General features: G+C 41.2%; 1 protein-coding gene across 1 annotated transcript in view; it reads right to left on the reverse strand.

The window, feature by feature from the left end:
- Positions 1–708: 708 nt before the first annotated feature.
- WBP4 (WW domain binding protein 4) overlaps positions 709–12,756 on the reverse strand; it is a 1,129,068-nt gene continuing 1,117,020 nt past the window's right edge. The window contains exon 10 of the mRNA XM_044072046.1: positions 709–1,426. Coding sequence (XP_043927981.1) covers positions 1,219–1,426 — 208 coding nt within the window. The 3' untranslated portion in view covers positions 709–1,218. The remainder of the gene's footprint in view (positions 1,427–12,756) is intronic.

Genomic DNA, 12,756 nt, shown 5'->3' on the forward strand with positions numbered 1-12,756 from the left:
CTTCAAATGCTGGAGAAAAACACTACAGTACCGTCCAAGCCCCAGACATGACAATTCTGCTGATGATATACTGTCTAAATCTAGAACACAAAACCGAGTTTGCAAAAGGTCCTAGGTAAAATTGTTTTAATCTTTCTGTACAGAAACATTAATAAAAAAATCTTTTCATTGCAATTTTGTAAAATTTTTTGATTACTCATTTATGCTTAATACCAAAAGGACCAAAACAATCAAGCAAAGTAGTGTATGGAATCGGCTAATAAAATGAACTTGTGAGGCTTTGTGACATACTGTTTCTCCTGGATCCAGGCAAGTCCTACAAATACCTACAACCACAAATGTCAAAATCCTGCCTGTTTGCATCATGTCCTTAAAACATACACTGTCTAGTACGTTAAATGCTACAATGTTGGAAAAAATGAAATGGAAGCCATAAAATCTTGCCATTGCTGGCTAACAAGTAAGCAGTAGCTTACTCTGTCATACACTAACATAGAACAGCACAGTGACTCTCTCTCTCACAACCATTACTTTACCTCAAAGCCCAGAGCCAGAATTAATGGAAATGAGTCCACTGACAGCCTTCTATACAGATTTGTATTTGTATAAATACAAAGCTTATTTATAGAAGTTCTGCAGCCAATGCGAAAAATTGATTTACAAAGTTTACAAGACAGACCTAATGACAAAATGATGACTGTTAAAGACTAATTTTTGTGAATATTTATTTTTCACCAGTATGATTACATGTTTACTATGTAACCTACTCGCTAAAGCAGAACAAACTTGGCGGTGGGAAGCTTGTATGGCTCAACTTTTTAAATGAGAACACAATACATCACTAGCATGTGATAAATATGTTGCAAACATTTCTTCAGGTTTAGTTTCTTTTCTACAGATTGCATGGTATGCCACTGAAATGTGATCTGTTGGGCAAGTTACAGTGTGCAGACAAGCATTATCAAGAAATGCAAATAATTTCCTAAGGATATTAAACAATAAAATAATAATAATAAAACAAAATAAATGGATATAAAAGCAAGAACGTAAGAGTTTACACCATTTCTCCAATTTTATGTGTTGTAATGAATTTCAGAGTGTTCACCTGCTGTCTCATTTTAAAATTCATGAAGTATTAAAAAGCAATGTGCCTGTTCTACTCCAGTCACTTCTATTAAAATACACACACACACGCACGCACACACAAACACTAATGTATCATGCATTGTCCTCTCTTCGTCTTAGATTTCTTGATTTTCCATTTTCCATCTTCCTCTTTCGAAACACCGCGTCTCCCCCTGAATTCTCTCCCAAAGAGGTGATGGTCTTCTCCTTGAACTTGACTTCAGGTTCAAATGGAATATCAGACACTGCAGGTGCTAAGTAATGATCTTCAGTGCTGGGTAACTGCAAATCCACTTGCTCACTGCAAAGAAGGTATAAATAACCACTGCTAAATATACATACATATATATATATATATATATATTCTGTTTTGAGTACTGCTCATCTGTAATTCAACTATGATCTAAAGTATACACCTGTTCAAGCTAGAGACTCAAGTGCTCCACACCTAGAGCTTAGCAAGCAGCTACTTAATCTGCACTTACCTGATAACCAATGAAACTGCAACATTTTAATAAAGTAAGAACATTAACTTGGAGCACTACAGAAATCTTCCAACACTACAGTCTTCAAACTGACCATCACTACCTTTATTCAAAACATGAGTTTGCTCTTATAAGGCGGTTACTGTTGTGATGGGATAGGTACTCAAGTGCTATACAATCTATATTCATGTGCTCTTATTTCTGTTACACTCGTTTGTTATAACTCTTCAAGCTTTTGTTTTAAATGACACTACAGCTGATGCTGATTCGTGATTTTCAATTTTTGCAACATAGTAGAATTTAATCTGCTACTCACAAGCCAGTGCATTTCTTTATGCCAGTCCCAAGCCTGGATAAATGGGGAGGGTTACGTCAGGAAGGGCATTGGGTGTAAAACCTCTGCCAAATAACATATGCGGACAACAATACAGATTTCCATACTGGATCGGTCAAGGCCCAGGTTAACAATGACCGCCACCAGTACTGTTAGCCAACAGGGTGCTGGCAGAAACTGGGCTAATGGCAGAAGGAGAAGAAGAGCAGGAAGGCATGCCCGAAACCAGAAAGAGAGGAGGAAGGCTAGGAGTGAGGGTAGGAACTTTGAGTGTTGGCACTATGACTGGTATATATATATATATATATATATATATATATATATATATAGAGAGAGAGAGAGAGCTAGCTGATATGATGGAGAGAAGGAAGGTTGATATACTGTGTGTGCAAGAGACCAGATAGAAGGGGAGTAAGGCCAGGTGTATAGGAGGCGGGTTCAAATTGTTCTAGCATGGTGTGAATAGGAGGAAAAATGGGGTAGGGGTTATCCTGAAGGAACAGTAAGCCAAGAGTGTTTAGGAGGTGAAGAGTGTCAAGATGGAGTGATGTTTATGAAGCTAGAAATTGATGGTGTAATGATGAATGTTGTTAGTGCATACGCTCCGCAGGTTGGGTGTGCAATGGATGAGAAAGTTTAATTTTGGAGTGAGTTGGATGAAGTGGTGGTGAGTGTACCCAAGGGTGAGAGACTGGTGATTGGAGCAGAGAGGAATGCAGAAGGTCAGATGGTAGTGGATTTTGCGAAAAGGATGGACATGGCAGTGGTGAATATGTATTTTAAGAAGAGGGAGGAGCATAGGGTGACGTACAAGAGTGGAGGAAGATGCACACAGGTGGATTATATCCTATGCAGGAAGGCCAGTCTGAAGGAGATTGGAGACTGTAAAGTGGTGACAGGTGAAAGTGTAGTTAGGCAGCACAGAATGGTGGTCTGTAGGCTGACGTTGGTGATCAAGAAGAGGAGGACAAGTGTGAGACCAGTGCCAAGGATCAAATGGTGGAAGCTGAAAAAGGGTGATTGTGAGATGGAGTTCAGGGAAGAGTTAAAAGAGGCACTGGGGGGGCAGTGAAATCTGGACAGAGGAAGGAGGACAAGGAGACCTGGTGGTGGAATGAGGAAGTACAGGAGAGTATACAGAGGAAGAGGATGGCGAAGAAGAAGTGACATTGTCAGACAGATGAAGAAAGTAGACAGGAGTATAAGGAGATGAGGAGCATGGCAAAGAGAGAGGTGGCAAAGGCTAAGGATAAGGCATATGTAGAGTTGTATGAAAGGTTGGACACTAAAGAGGGAGAAAAGGACCTGTACACATTGGCTAGACAGAGGGACCGAGCTGGGAAAAATATGCAGCAGATAAGGGTGATAAAGGATAATGAGGGAAACCTACTCAAGTGAGGAGAGTGTGGTGATCAGACGGAAAGAGTACTTTGAGGGGCTGATGAATGAAGAGAATGAGACAGAGAAATGGTTGGAAGATGTGGGGATAGTGAAACAGATTAGCAAGGAGGAAGTAAGGACAGCTATGAAGAGGAATAAGAATGGAAAAGCTGTTGGTCCAGATGACATACCAGTGGAAGCATGGAGGTGCTTAGGAGAAATGGCAGTGAGCTTTTAACCAGATTGTTTAATGAATTCTTGGAAAGTCAGAGGATGCCTGAGGAGTGGAGAAAAAGTGTTTTGGTACCTATTTTTAAGAATAAGGGTGATGTGCAGAGCTGTAGTAACTACAGAGGGATAAAACTGATCAGTCACAGCTTGAAGTTATGGGAAAGAGTAGTGGAAGCTAGGTTAAGAAGGAAGGTGATTAGTGATTAGCAGTATGGTTTCATGCTGGGAAAGAGCACTACAGATGCGATGTTTGCTCTGACAGTGTTGATGGAGAAATATAGAGAAGGTCAAAAGGAGCTGCATTGTGTCTTTGTGGACTTGGAGAAAGCATATGATAGGGTGCCTAGAGAGTTGTGGTACTGTATGAGGAAGTCGGGAGTGGTAGAGAAGTATGTAAGAGTGGTACAGGATATGTACGAGGGTAGTGTGATTGTGGTGAGATCTGCAGTGGGAGTGACAGATGTGTTTAAGGTGGAGGTGGGATTACATCAAGGATCAGCGCTGAGCTCTTTCTTATTTGCAATGGTGATGGACAGGTTGACAGACGAGCTCAGACAGGAGGCCCCATGGACTATGATGTTTGCAGATGACATTGCGATCTGCAGTAAGAGTAGGGACCAGGTTGAGGAGACCCTGGAGAGGTGGAGATATGCCCTAGAGAGGAGAGGAATGAAGGTCAGCAGGACTAAGACAGAATATAAGTGTGTGAATGAGAGGGAGGATAGAGGAATGGTGAGGATGCAGGGAGTAGAGTTGACAAAGGTGGATGAGTTTAAGTACTTGGGATCAACAGTTTAGAGTAATGGTGAGTGTGGAAGAGAGGTGAAGAAGAGAGTACAGGCAGGGTGGAATGGGTGGAGAAGAGTGTCAGGAGTGATTTGTGACAGACGGGTACCAGTAAGAGTAAAAGGGAAGGTCTACAAGAGGGTAGTTAGGACCAGCTATGTTGTTTGGTTTGGAGACGGTGGCACTAGGAGTCAGAGCTGGAAGTGGCAGAGTTAAAGATGTTAAGATTTGCACTGGGTGTGACAAGAATGGACAAGATTAGGAATCAGTATATTAGAGGGTCAACTCAGGTTGGAAAGTTTGGAGACAGTCAGAGAGGCGAGACTGCGTTGGTTTGGACATGTGCTGAGGAGGGATGCTGGGTATATTGGAAAAAGGATGCTAAAGATGGAGCTGCCAGGTAAAAGGAAAAGAGGAAGGCCTAAGATAAGGTTTATGGATGTGGTGAGAGAGGACATGCAGGTGGGTTGGTGTGACACAGCAAGATGCAGAGGACAGGAAGAAATGGAAACAGATGATCCGCTGTGGCAACCCCTACCGGGAACAGCCGAAAGAGAAGAAGAAGATTCAATCAAAGAAAGGAGAGAAAAAGGTTATGTGAAAATGAACTGCACACCAATTCTACTACTGAAAAATGGAGTGGACCTGCATTCCTAATGGTGCGGATGCTTGTTGAATGTTAGTATGCCTCATTATTTGCAATCCAGAGATTACAGTACGGTTGGGACAGTGATACAGTGCTCAGCTCCTTGTTCTCCAGTTCAGTTCTTGGTCTTAGTGCCTTCTGTGTGGATTATGCATTTCTTTACTATGCTCATATGGACTTTTGCTGAAGGCTGCAGTTTCTTCTGACATCCAAGGACATACAGATGTGAAAAGGCTTTAAGTCATATGTGGTGTGTGTGTGTGGTTGTGTGTGCATGCATATCTTGCAATAGACTGGCACTGCAGCCAGTACTGATTCCTGCTATATGCCCCCATTGCCTCCTAGTATGACTACTGGTTCCAGTTAACCCTGAAATGGATAAAATAGTTATTAAAAAATGGAGCCGATGGAGACTGGGGTATTAAACACCTACATGCTGCAGCCTGTTGATACTGTAAGTAATGTGAAAGATGTTAACTACCCTTCAGTCTGCAACACTGACGACACAGGTTTTATGTAATTACTGAGATCAACAGTACCTTCAGTGCAGTGAAGCTCTTATAATTGCAGGAGACTACATCTGGCAAATGTTCACTTGCTGTTGGTCTGGCATGGAATGAATACTGTAATAGGGTGATTAGTTGACAAGGGTCACTTAGGTTACAAGCAGCATGCTGTGTGCCACATAACTGACTGCCAAATGTCAAAAGTAGGCTATCTACAATAAGTTATTAAGAACATCAACAGTAAGTACAAGTTGCATAGCATGATGATTATACAATAACAGCTCATTAATATTCAAAAGCAAACTTTAAATAGAGCATATATCAATAGAAAAAAAGTCTGACGTCTGAAGTACCATTGTGCGGCGAGACTTTCTATTGGCATATGCTTAGGAAACAGAATAAAAATGCAAGAAAAATCAGGAACGTTCTGAAAAACTGAAGTAAAACAAATGCACCTGATTTTCCTTGTATTACTGTGCTGTCCATACCAAAATCTTGACAGTTATACCTGTCCACTGAACTCAAAAAAAACGATCCAAGCTGTTCTGCAAGCATACAAGTTTTATTACCAATCTGGTACCTCAGCTATTTGCCTTTTCAGGATATGACATCACAGTTTTAGTATTTTTTTTCAGTATACTGGCACAGCCTTCATAATTTCCTAGGGGTTTAAATCAGGAAGTTGACTTATGTACATAAAAATATTCTGTAATTTTGTAAAACATTTTTCTGTGATGGTTCAATTATTTTAATCATTGTATTTATTGGGTATCACTGTTCATCCATCCATCCTCAACACCTTTTTCCATTTTGCACATGGGGTTGGGGTGTCTCTTCTGCACTGACAATCATCTCAAGCCAAGACTTATACCACCAGATGGCTAGCCTTGCCGCAGTACTTCATATGCACCACTCACTCATGCACACATTCACCTACGGCCAATTTTATTGTGTCCAATCGACCTACTGCATGTCTTTGGAATGTGGGAGGAAACCGGAGTACCCGGAGGAAACCCACGTGACCGCAGGGAGGACATGCAGACTCTGCACAGAAGGCACTCCAGTTGAGAATAGAACTGGAGAACCTCTTGCTGTGAGGAGACAACCCTAATCACTGCACCACCTTATTTATTTAATGGTTGCTAAATTAGTTTTTATTTTTGTAATTAACTGGGGTCTACCTGCATAAAAGCAATTCTAAAGCTGTGATGTCATATCCTGATAAGGCGAACAGCTGAGGTATCAGATTGGTAATAAAACTTGTATGTTTACAGAACAGTTTGGTTTTTGGAGTTCAGTTTTTTTTTTTTTTTTTGGTTTATTTATATCATCATTTTCACAAAATGTCCAGATTTTTGCTTCATAGTTTTGGTCTTTTCCTCATAAAAATGTAGTTTTCTGGCAAGCCAGTGGGGACTGAAGTCATTAAACAATGCAGGTCATTTGAGGTTTAGGCTTCATATCCTTCAGAAAATGTAGGCGAACACAAAACCTCTCACTCCAGAAACTTTTTAAATTTATAAGTGCAATATTTAAAATTTGTCCCTATTTATGGACCTTTGTTCCCCATTATGTTGGGCTTTGTTCAGGTTTCTTGAACTAAAAAGTTATAATGGCAGGAAAAAAAAAAAACAGCAATGGAGATTTTCTTTTCTCAGTTGCTTCTCCTGAACAGCAATGATATACTGTGTGTGGGACCACAAGTCCCATACACTGCAAGGAACTTTTAAAGTCCGCCAACTCTTAACACTTCCAAAAAATACATCCCCAATTACCTCTTTCTTCCCCATCACACCTCCAACATTTCCAGTCTACCTGAGGAAAAATTCTTTGGAGTCTGCTTGGGGTATAAAAACATCTATGCAAACACTTCCAAGCAAAGATCCTAAATCTTTGACTTTGTTGCATATTTGGAAGTCATGCGTATACCCTCCCATTGTTTCTTTGGGAATTGCTTATCTAATGTCTCTTTCCAATCCTTTCCAACCTCTTCTGATCAATTCCTATAGTTATACACACCCTACTTATTTTCCCTTTTCAACAGTAGCTTCTGTTGTAGATTCTACTAAAAAATCTACCAGTGCTGGTCTTTCGCTTCAGATCCACCTACTCCTTTCTCTTTGCCTAAACTCTAATATCACTCTTTGATAGGGAACGCAATCTCTAGCCTGCGGTCCAAATGAATTCTTGGCCTCTTCCCATTCTACCTTTCCCTTCTTATTTGCTCCAAATATCTTGGTTCATTTGCCAGTTGATTACTGTGAAGTTTTGTTTGCTGTTACACTGTGAGTTAGAAAAGTTGATAATTAAACCATTTCTGCCACTTGCTCTTGACTGCTGATGTATCGTACAGATGACAACTGCCTGGGTTGAGAAGAAACATAGACCACTGCGCATAGGATGCTTGAGGAAGCACAGCCTATCTCATACAATGATTGCTGAGATGTCCGTTATTGACAAACAGTATTAATTCCTTGCGGCATCAGTTATGCAGTTGGCGACCTTTGCATGCAGCATTCAATTTTTGATGATCCAGTGAAATAAGGATAAACTATATTAATGTAAGGAGCTGTTGCTGTTACCTGGTGGGTGATGTGCAATTGTGTGCAGAAACAAAAGCTATACAAGACAATGGTGTTGAAAAACATTATTATTAAAGGCCCCAAAAATTCTGCCATTTCTTTTAGACAGTATCACAAGTCCCTTTTCAGAGGTACGAGAAGGTGCTGATGATGCAAAGATAATAATTCCTGAAATATTTATTCACAACAAAGCAGGAACTAACAGGTTGCCTGTTTTTAACACTAATACCTCAACGGTTTGTAAAAGTCACTACAGGATCATAGGAGGTTACTAGGCATTAAACCCGGAGGTCATTTCAAGCCTAGCTGTTTCATCCCAATGTAATACCATAGATACTCAAGTCAATACTTAAGATTGTCTTTATTAATGACTGGCCATGTATAGGAGAGTTGTTGCCACTATTCCTGGTAAGAATTCACAGTGCCCCATCCACTCATTCGAGTTCCTTTTGAACAGTGTCATAGAGGTGCTGTGCTTCACATGAATTGGCAGCCTGTTCCAAAGATGTGACAGTCACTGGGAGACAAATTTGTCCCTCCAGCACTTCCTATTCAAATCGCACAACGTATTTAGGTCCCTGGAAAGGGCAGCTCTAGTCCCAATTGATTTACAGATGTGCAGCACATTCACTGGTTTTAGGTCGGAGATTGCTCTGTAAGCCAGACACAACCTCCCCCAAAGAAGTCTATTCAATACTGACTACAGTGACAAGGACTTTAGTCGGTCTCTGTAAGGCATGTGCTTTAGTCCATTGATGTTCTTAGTTAGGAACTTCTGAGGTCTCTCCAATTGCTGCAGGTACTTTGTACGGTACATGCAAAGAGGGGTGTTATACTCAATTATGGGCCTGATTACTGACTAGTACAGAGGGGTTATAACCTCTTTTGCTCTAGAGGTGATGCCTTTGTTAATCAAGTGTGCTATGTAAAAAGCCTTCCTTACCACAGTAGACACATGGTGGTCAAAGTTAAGATCCCAGTCTGCTTGTGATCCCATATCTCTTACCATTTCGTACGTACATAGGGTATTGTTGTTAATTTGATAGTGTGAAGGGACATTGTTTTTACCAAAGGGAATGATGATGCATTTCTTTGCATTCAGATGCGATTGTGACTGGTCTGCGTAAGACCCTCCTGAAGAATTATAATGTGTGTCTGGTTTCTGAGCCATTTGGGAACCCATCTTACAACAAAGTGGTTTGCATTCAGTTTGCTAAGTTTATTGGTAATGCCCGAGTGTGTGATTGTGTCAAAGGCCTTTGCCAAGTCGAGGTATATATGTCTTTATTTATGAGGTCCATGATGATACATTCCATGTCTTTACAGATGAGGCTGTTCAGACTTATGGGCCTAAAATTCCCTGGGTCTGTTGCTAAGCCACCATTATGGAGGGGGATAACTGTTGCTGTTCTCCATTCCGCAGGAAAAAAGCCAGTAGTTAGGCTGTGATTGAGTAGGGTACTTAACAGTGATGCTAGTTCATACTTTAGTTTGTTAAGAAGACAGTCTGGGATGTTGTCTGGTCCCATAGAGGCTGTGTTTTTTGCCTTAGACAAGGCTTTAATGACCTGCTCTTCAGATATGTGTGTGTGTGGGGGGGGGGGGGGGGGGCAAGGTTTGTGATAAGCTTGGAGGGGATAACGGAGTGAAATTTTCACCAAATCTGTCCACAAGCAGGTTTGCTATCTCTGAGGGATCAGTGTGTGTGATACTGTTTAATCACTCGTTCAGCATGTGCTTGGGTCCTACCTTTTAAGCTATGTACGCAGCTGTAAAAGGTGTTATGATTATCCTTGGCTGTGATTGCTAAGTTTTTCTCAAAGTTACCCTTAGAGGATATGACATGTTGTCTTATTTGCTTGTTGAGGCCGAGGAGGGTGCTTTTCCATTGTTGGGACCTCACCTTAGTTTTCTTAGGCAGCAAATTTTTGTGTTTGTTGATGCTAGGTTACTACCAGTACTCGTAACGTAGCCACGTGGGTGTCCTGTGTTTTTTTTTGGCTATTCGGCTATCAACAAACATGCATTTTGCAGTTTTTCAGGCTGACAAACTCAGTTTATGTCTAACTCATAGCATTACCATTAACATGTTCTTATGAAGCAAGGAAATAACAGTCTTCTCAAAATGACATAACTCTCTGTTATAGCAAAATATGCATAGTTTATTAGTTTTGACAGACATGCTCACATTTGACATTCTGTATGATTACCTCTATCTGCTATTAGGTCAAGTGGTATGCGATATAAGGGATAACTACCCAAGGGACATGTGTAGAAATTTCATCAGCATAACTTGAACCGGTAGACATGCACAATCATTTAAATTCAGGGTGAAATTCAAACCAGAATGGCTTTTGGAAATGTACAGACTATAGCATTTGCAAAACAATGACTTGAAAATAACTGCAGCTTCTGTTTTTTTTTTTTTTTCCAGAGTAAAACATATTAGCCCTATTAAAAACATAAATGTATAATGTTATTGCAACCTCAGGCCTAAAGGAGATATGTACTTCTGCATAAAAAGGGACGTTTTTAATATATGTTGAAGCAGAAAACAACATTAAAAAATATTTTTTAATTAAAATTAAAAATATATGTGCTGTCTGCCTTTTAAGGTGGAAGAGTAATACAAGGGCGTATTTTATAAACAGTCAAACCAGTAACATTCCATGAAAGTTCAAAAAAAGGAGCTAAACCATTCTGGAGATTAAGGCATTTATACAGAATCAGCAAAAGCAGCAAAAATGTAGTTTGCAGACAGTCCCAGAAAAAGTACAGTTTTGTACCTACCATAAATGTAGATGTTCGAGTGGTTATGCTGCTGCAGTCATCACACTTGAGTTATCCTGCCGTCAGGCGGTCCCGCAGTCGGCCTAAATTCCAAAGCCTTGGTCCGGCGTCGGTTGTCGTCGCTTCTTCCCTGACGTCAGTGCGGCAGGGGTTTAAAAGAGGCAGCCGACGCCATTTTCTTCAGTTTTTCTTGCCCCAGATGTCAGGTGCCCCAAACTAAGAAGGCAAAATAAGAAGCTTGCAAAACATACCTTAGTGCAAAACAATGGTACTAGTTGTAAGCAAATACACCATATAGACATGCATCCCAAAGACTGAAGTACATGGAGGAATAAGAAAAGCCTTGTTAGGTAGAGGGGATGGAGGGAGGGTAACCTGGACTGCAGCAGCATAACCACTCGAACATCTACATTTATGGTAGGTACAAAACTGTACTATGTTCATCGTGCTATGCTGCTGCAGTCATCACACTTGGGTAGAGTAGCAAAGCTATGGTTGGGTGGTAGGTGCTAAACTGGGTTAGGTGCAGCTAAGATGCCCTGCAGAACTGCAGTGGCAAACCCAGCTCTGGTTTTTGAGTATAGAGGAAGGTGGTAATGCTTGGTGAAGGTGTGCACTGAACTCCAGGTAGCTGCCTCCAGAATGTCCTTTGTTGGGACTCCTCGGAGGAAGGCTGCTGAGGTTGCTGTAGCCCTGGTAGAGTGAGACCTAATACTAGCAGGCACTATTTTCCCGTGGTGTAAGTAGCAAAAGCGGACGCAATGTGCTATCCATTTGGAGATGGTCTGTTTTGAAATAGCCTTCCTTCTGAGCCTGGTGCATAGGATACAAGGAGTTGGTCAGATTTTCTGAAGGCCTTTGTCTTGTCCAAATAGTAACGCAACTGTCTGTGAATGTCCAAAGAGTGAAGGAGTCTTTCTCCTTTATTCTGTGGGTTTGGATAAAAGGTGGGCAAGTGTATGGTCTGATTGAGAGCCACACTGGATACTACCTTTGGCATGAAGGAAGTTTTGGTGCGTAAAGATACTCTGTCCTGATGGAAAATTATGAAAGTTTCCACTGCCATAAGTGCCTGCAGTTCTGAGACTCTGCATGCTGAGGTGATAGCCAGCAGCAGGGCTGTCTTCCATGACAAGTATTGAAGCTCTGCTGAAAAGGCTGGTTCGAAAGGAGGAATTGTTAACTTTTCCAGAACAAAATTTAGATCCCAAGTTAGAGTTGGTGGTTTTCTGGGGGGTCTTATATTTTTTGCCCCTCTGAGAAACTGCCTTAGCAAAGGATGAGAGAAAATGGGAGAACTAGTATCATATTGAGCTGAAATGGCTGAAGCATGGATCTTTATGGATGAGAAAGAAAGGCCTTTGTGTAGCATCTCAGGTAGATACTGGAGTATTCTTGTGCGGAATATTTGGGATGCCAGGATTTAGGCTTCTGGCCTGGCTCCATACACAAAATCTTTTCCATTTATCTGAGTAAGTTTTTCTGGTGCTGTGCCTCCTGGCCTCCAAAATGACATTCTGGACGTCCTTTAAGAGAAGTGTTGTTTGATAATTTAAGGTATTTTCCATGCAGCTAGATTTAAGGTCCTTAGTTGACTGTGAAGGATCTGAGAGTTTTGTTGGGTTAACAGCAGAGGGAATTGAGGTAAGATCCATGGAGGGCTGCGAGTCAAGTTTCGTAGTAGTGGGTACCACTGTTGACGTGGCCAGTCCAGAGCAATGAGTATCATCTGTGGTCTCTCTGATCTGGCTTTCAGTAATACCTGGGTCAGTAGAGGCAGAGGTGGGAAGGCGTAGACTGACAATGCTGTCCAACTGAATGATAGGGCATCCACTTTCCAGGCCAGGGGATGATAAGTCCTTGTGCAAAATTTTTGTAGCTGGCAATTGTT

This window comes from Protopterus annectens, chromosome 5.part0 (genome assembly GCF_019279795.1).
Source record: "Protopterus annectens isolate FY-2018-M chromosome 5.part0, PAN1.0, whole genome shotgun sequence".
In the NCBI taxonomy this organism is placed as follows: domain Eukaryota; kingdom Metazoa; phylum Chordata; order Ceratodontiformes; family Protopteridae; genus Protopterus; species Protopterus annectens.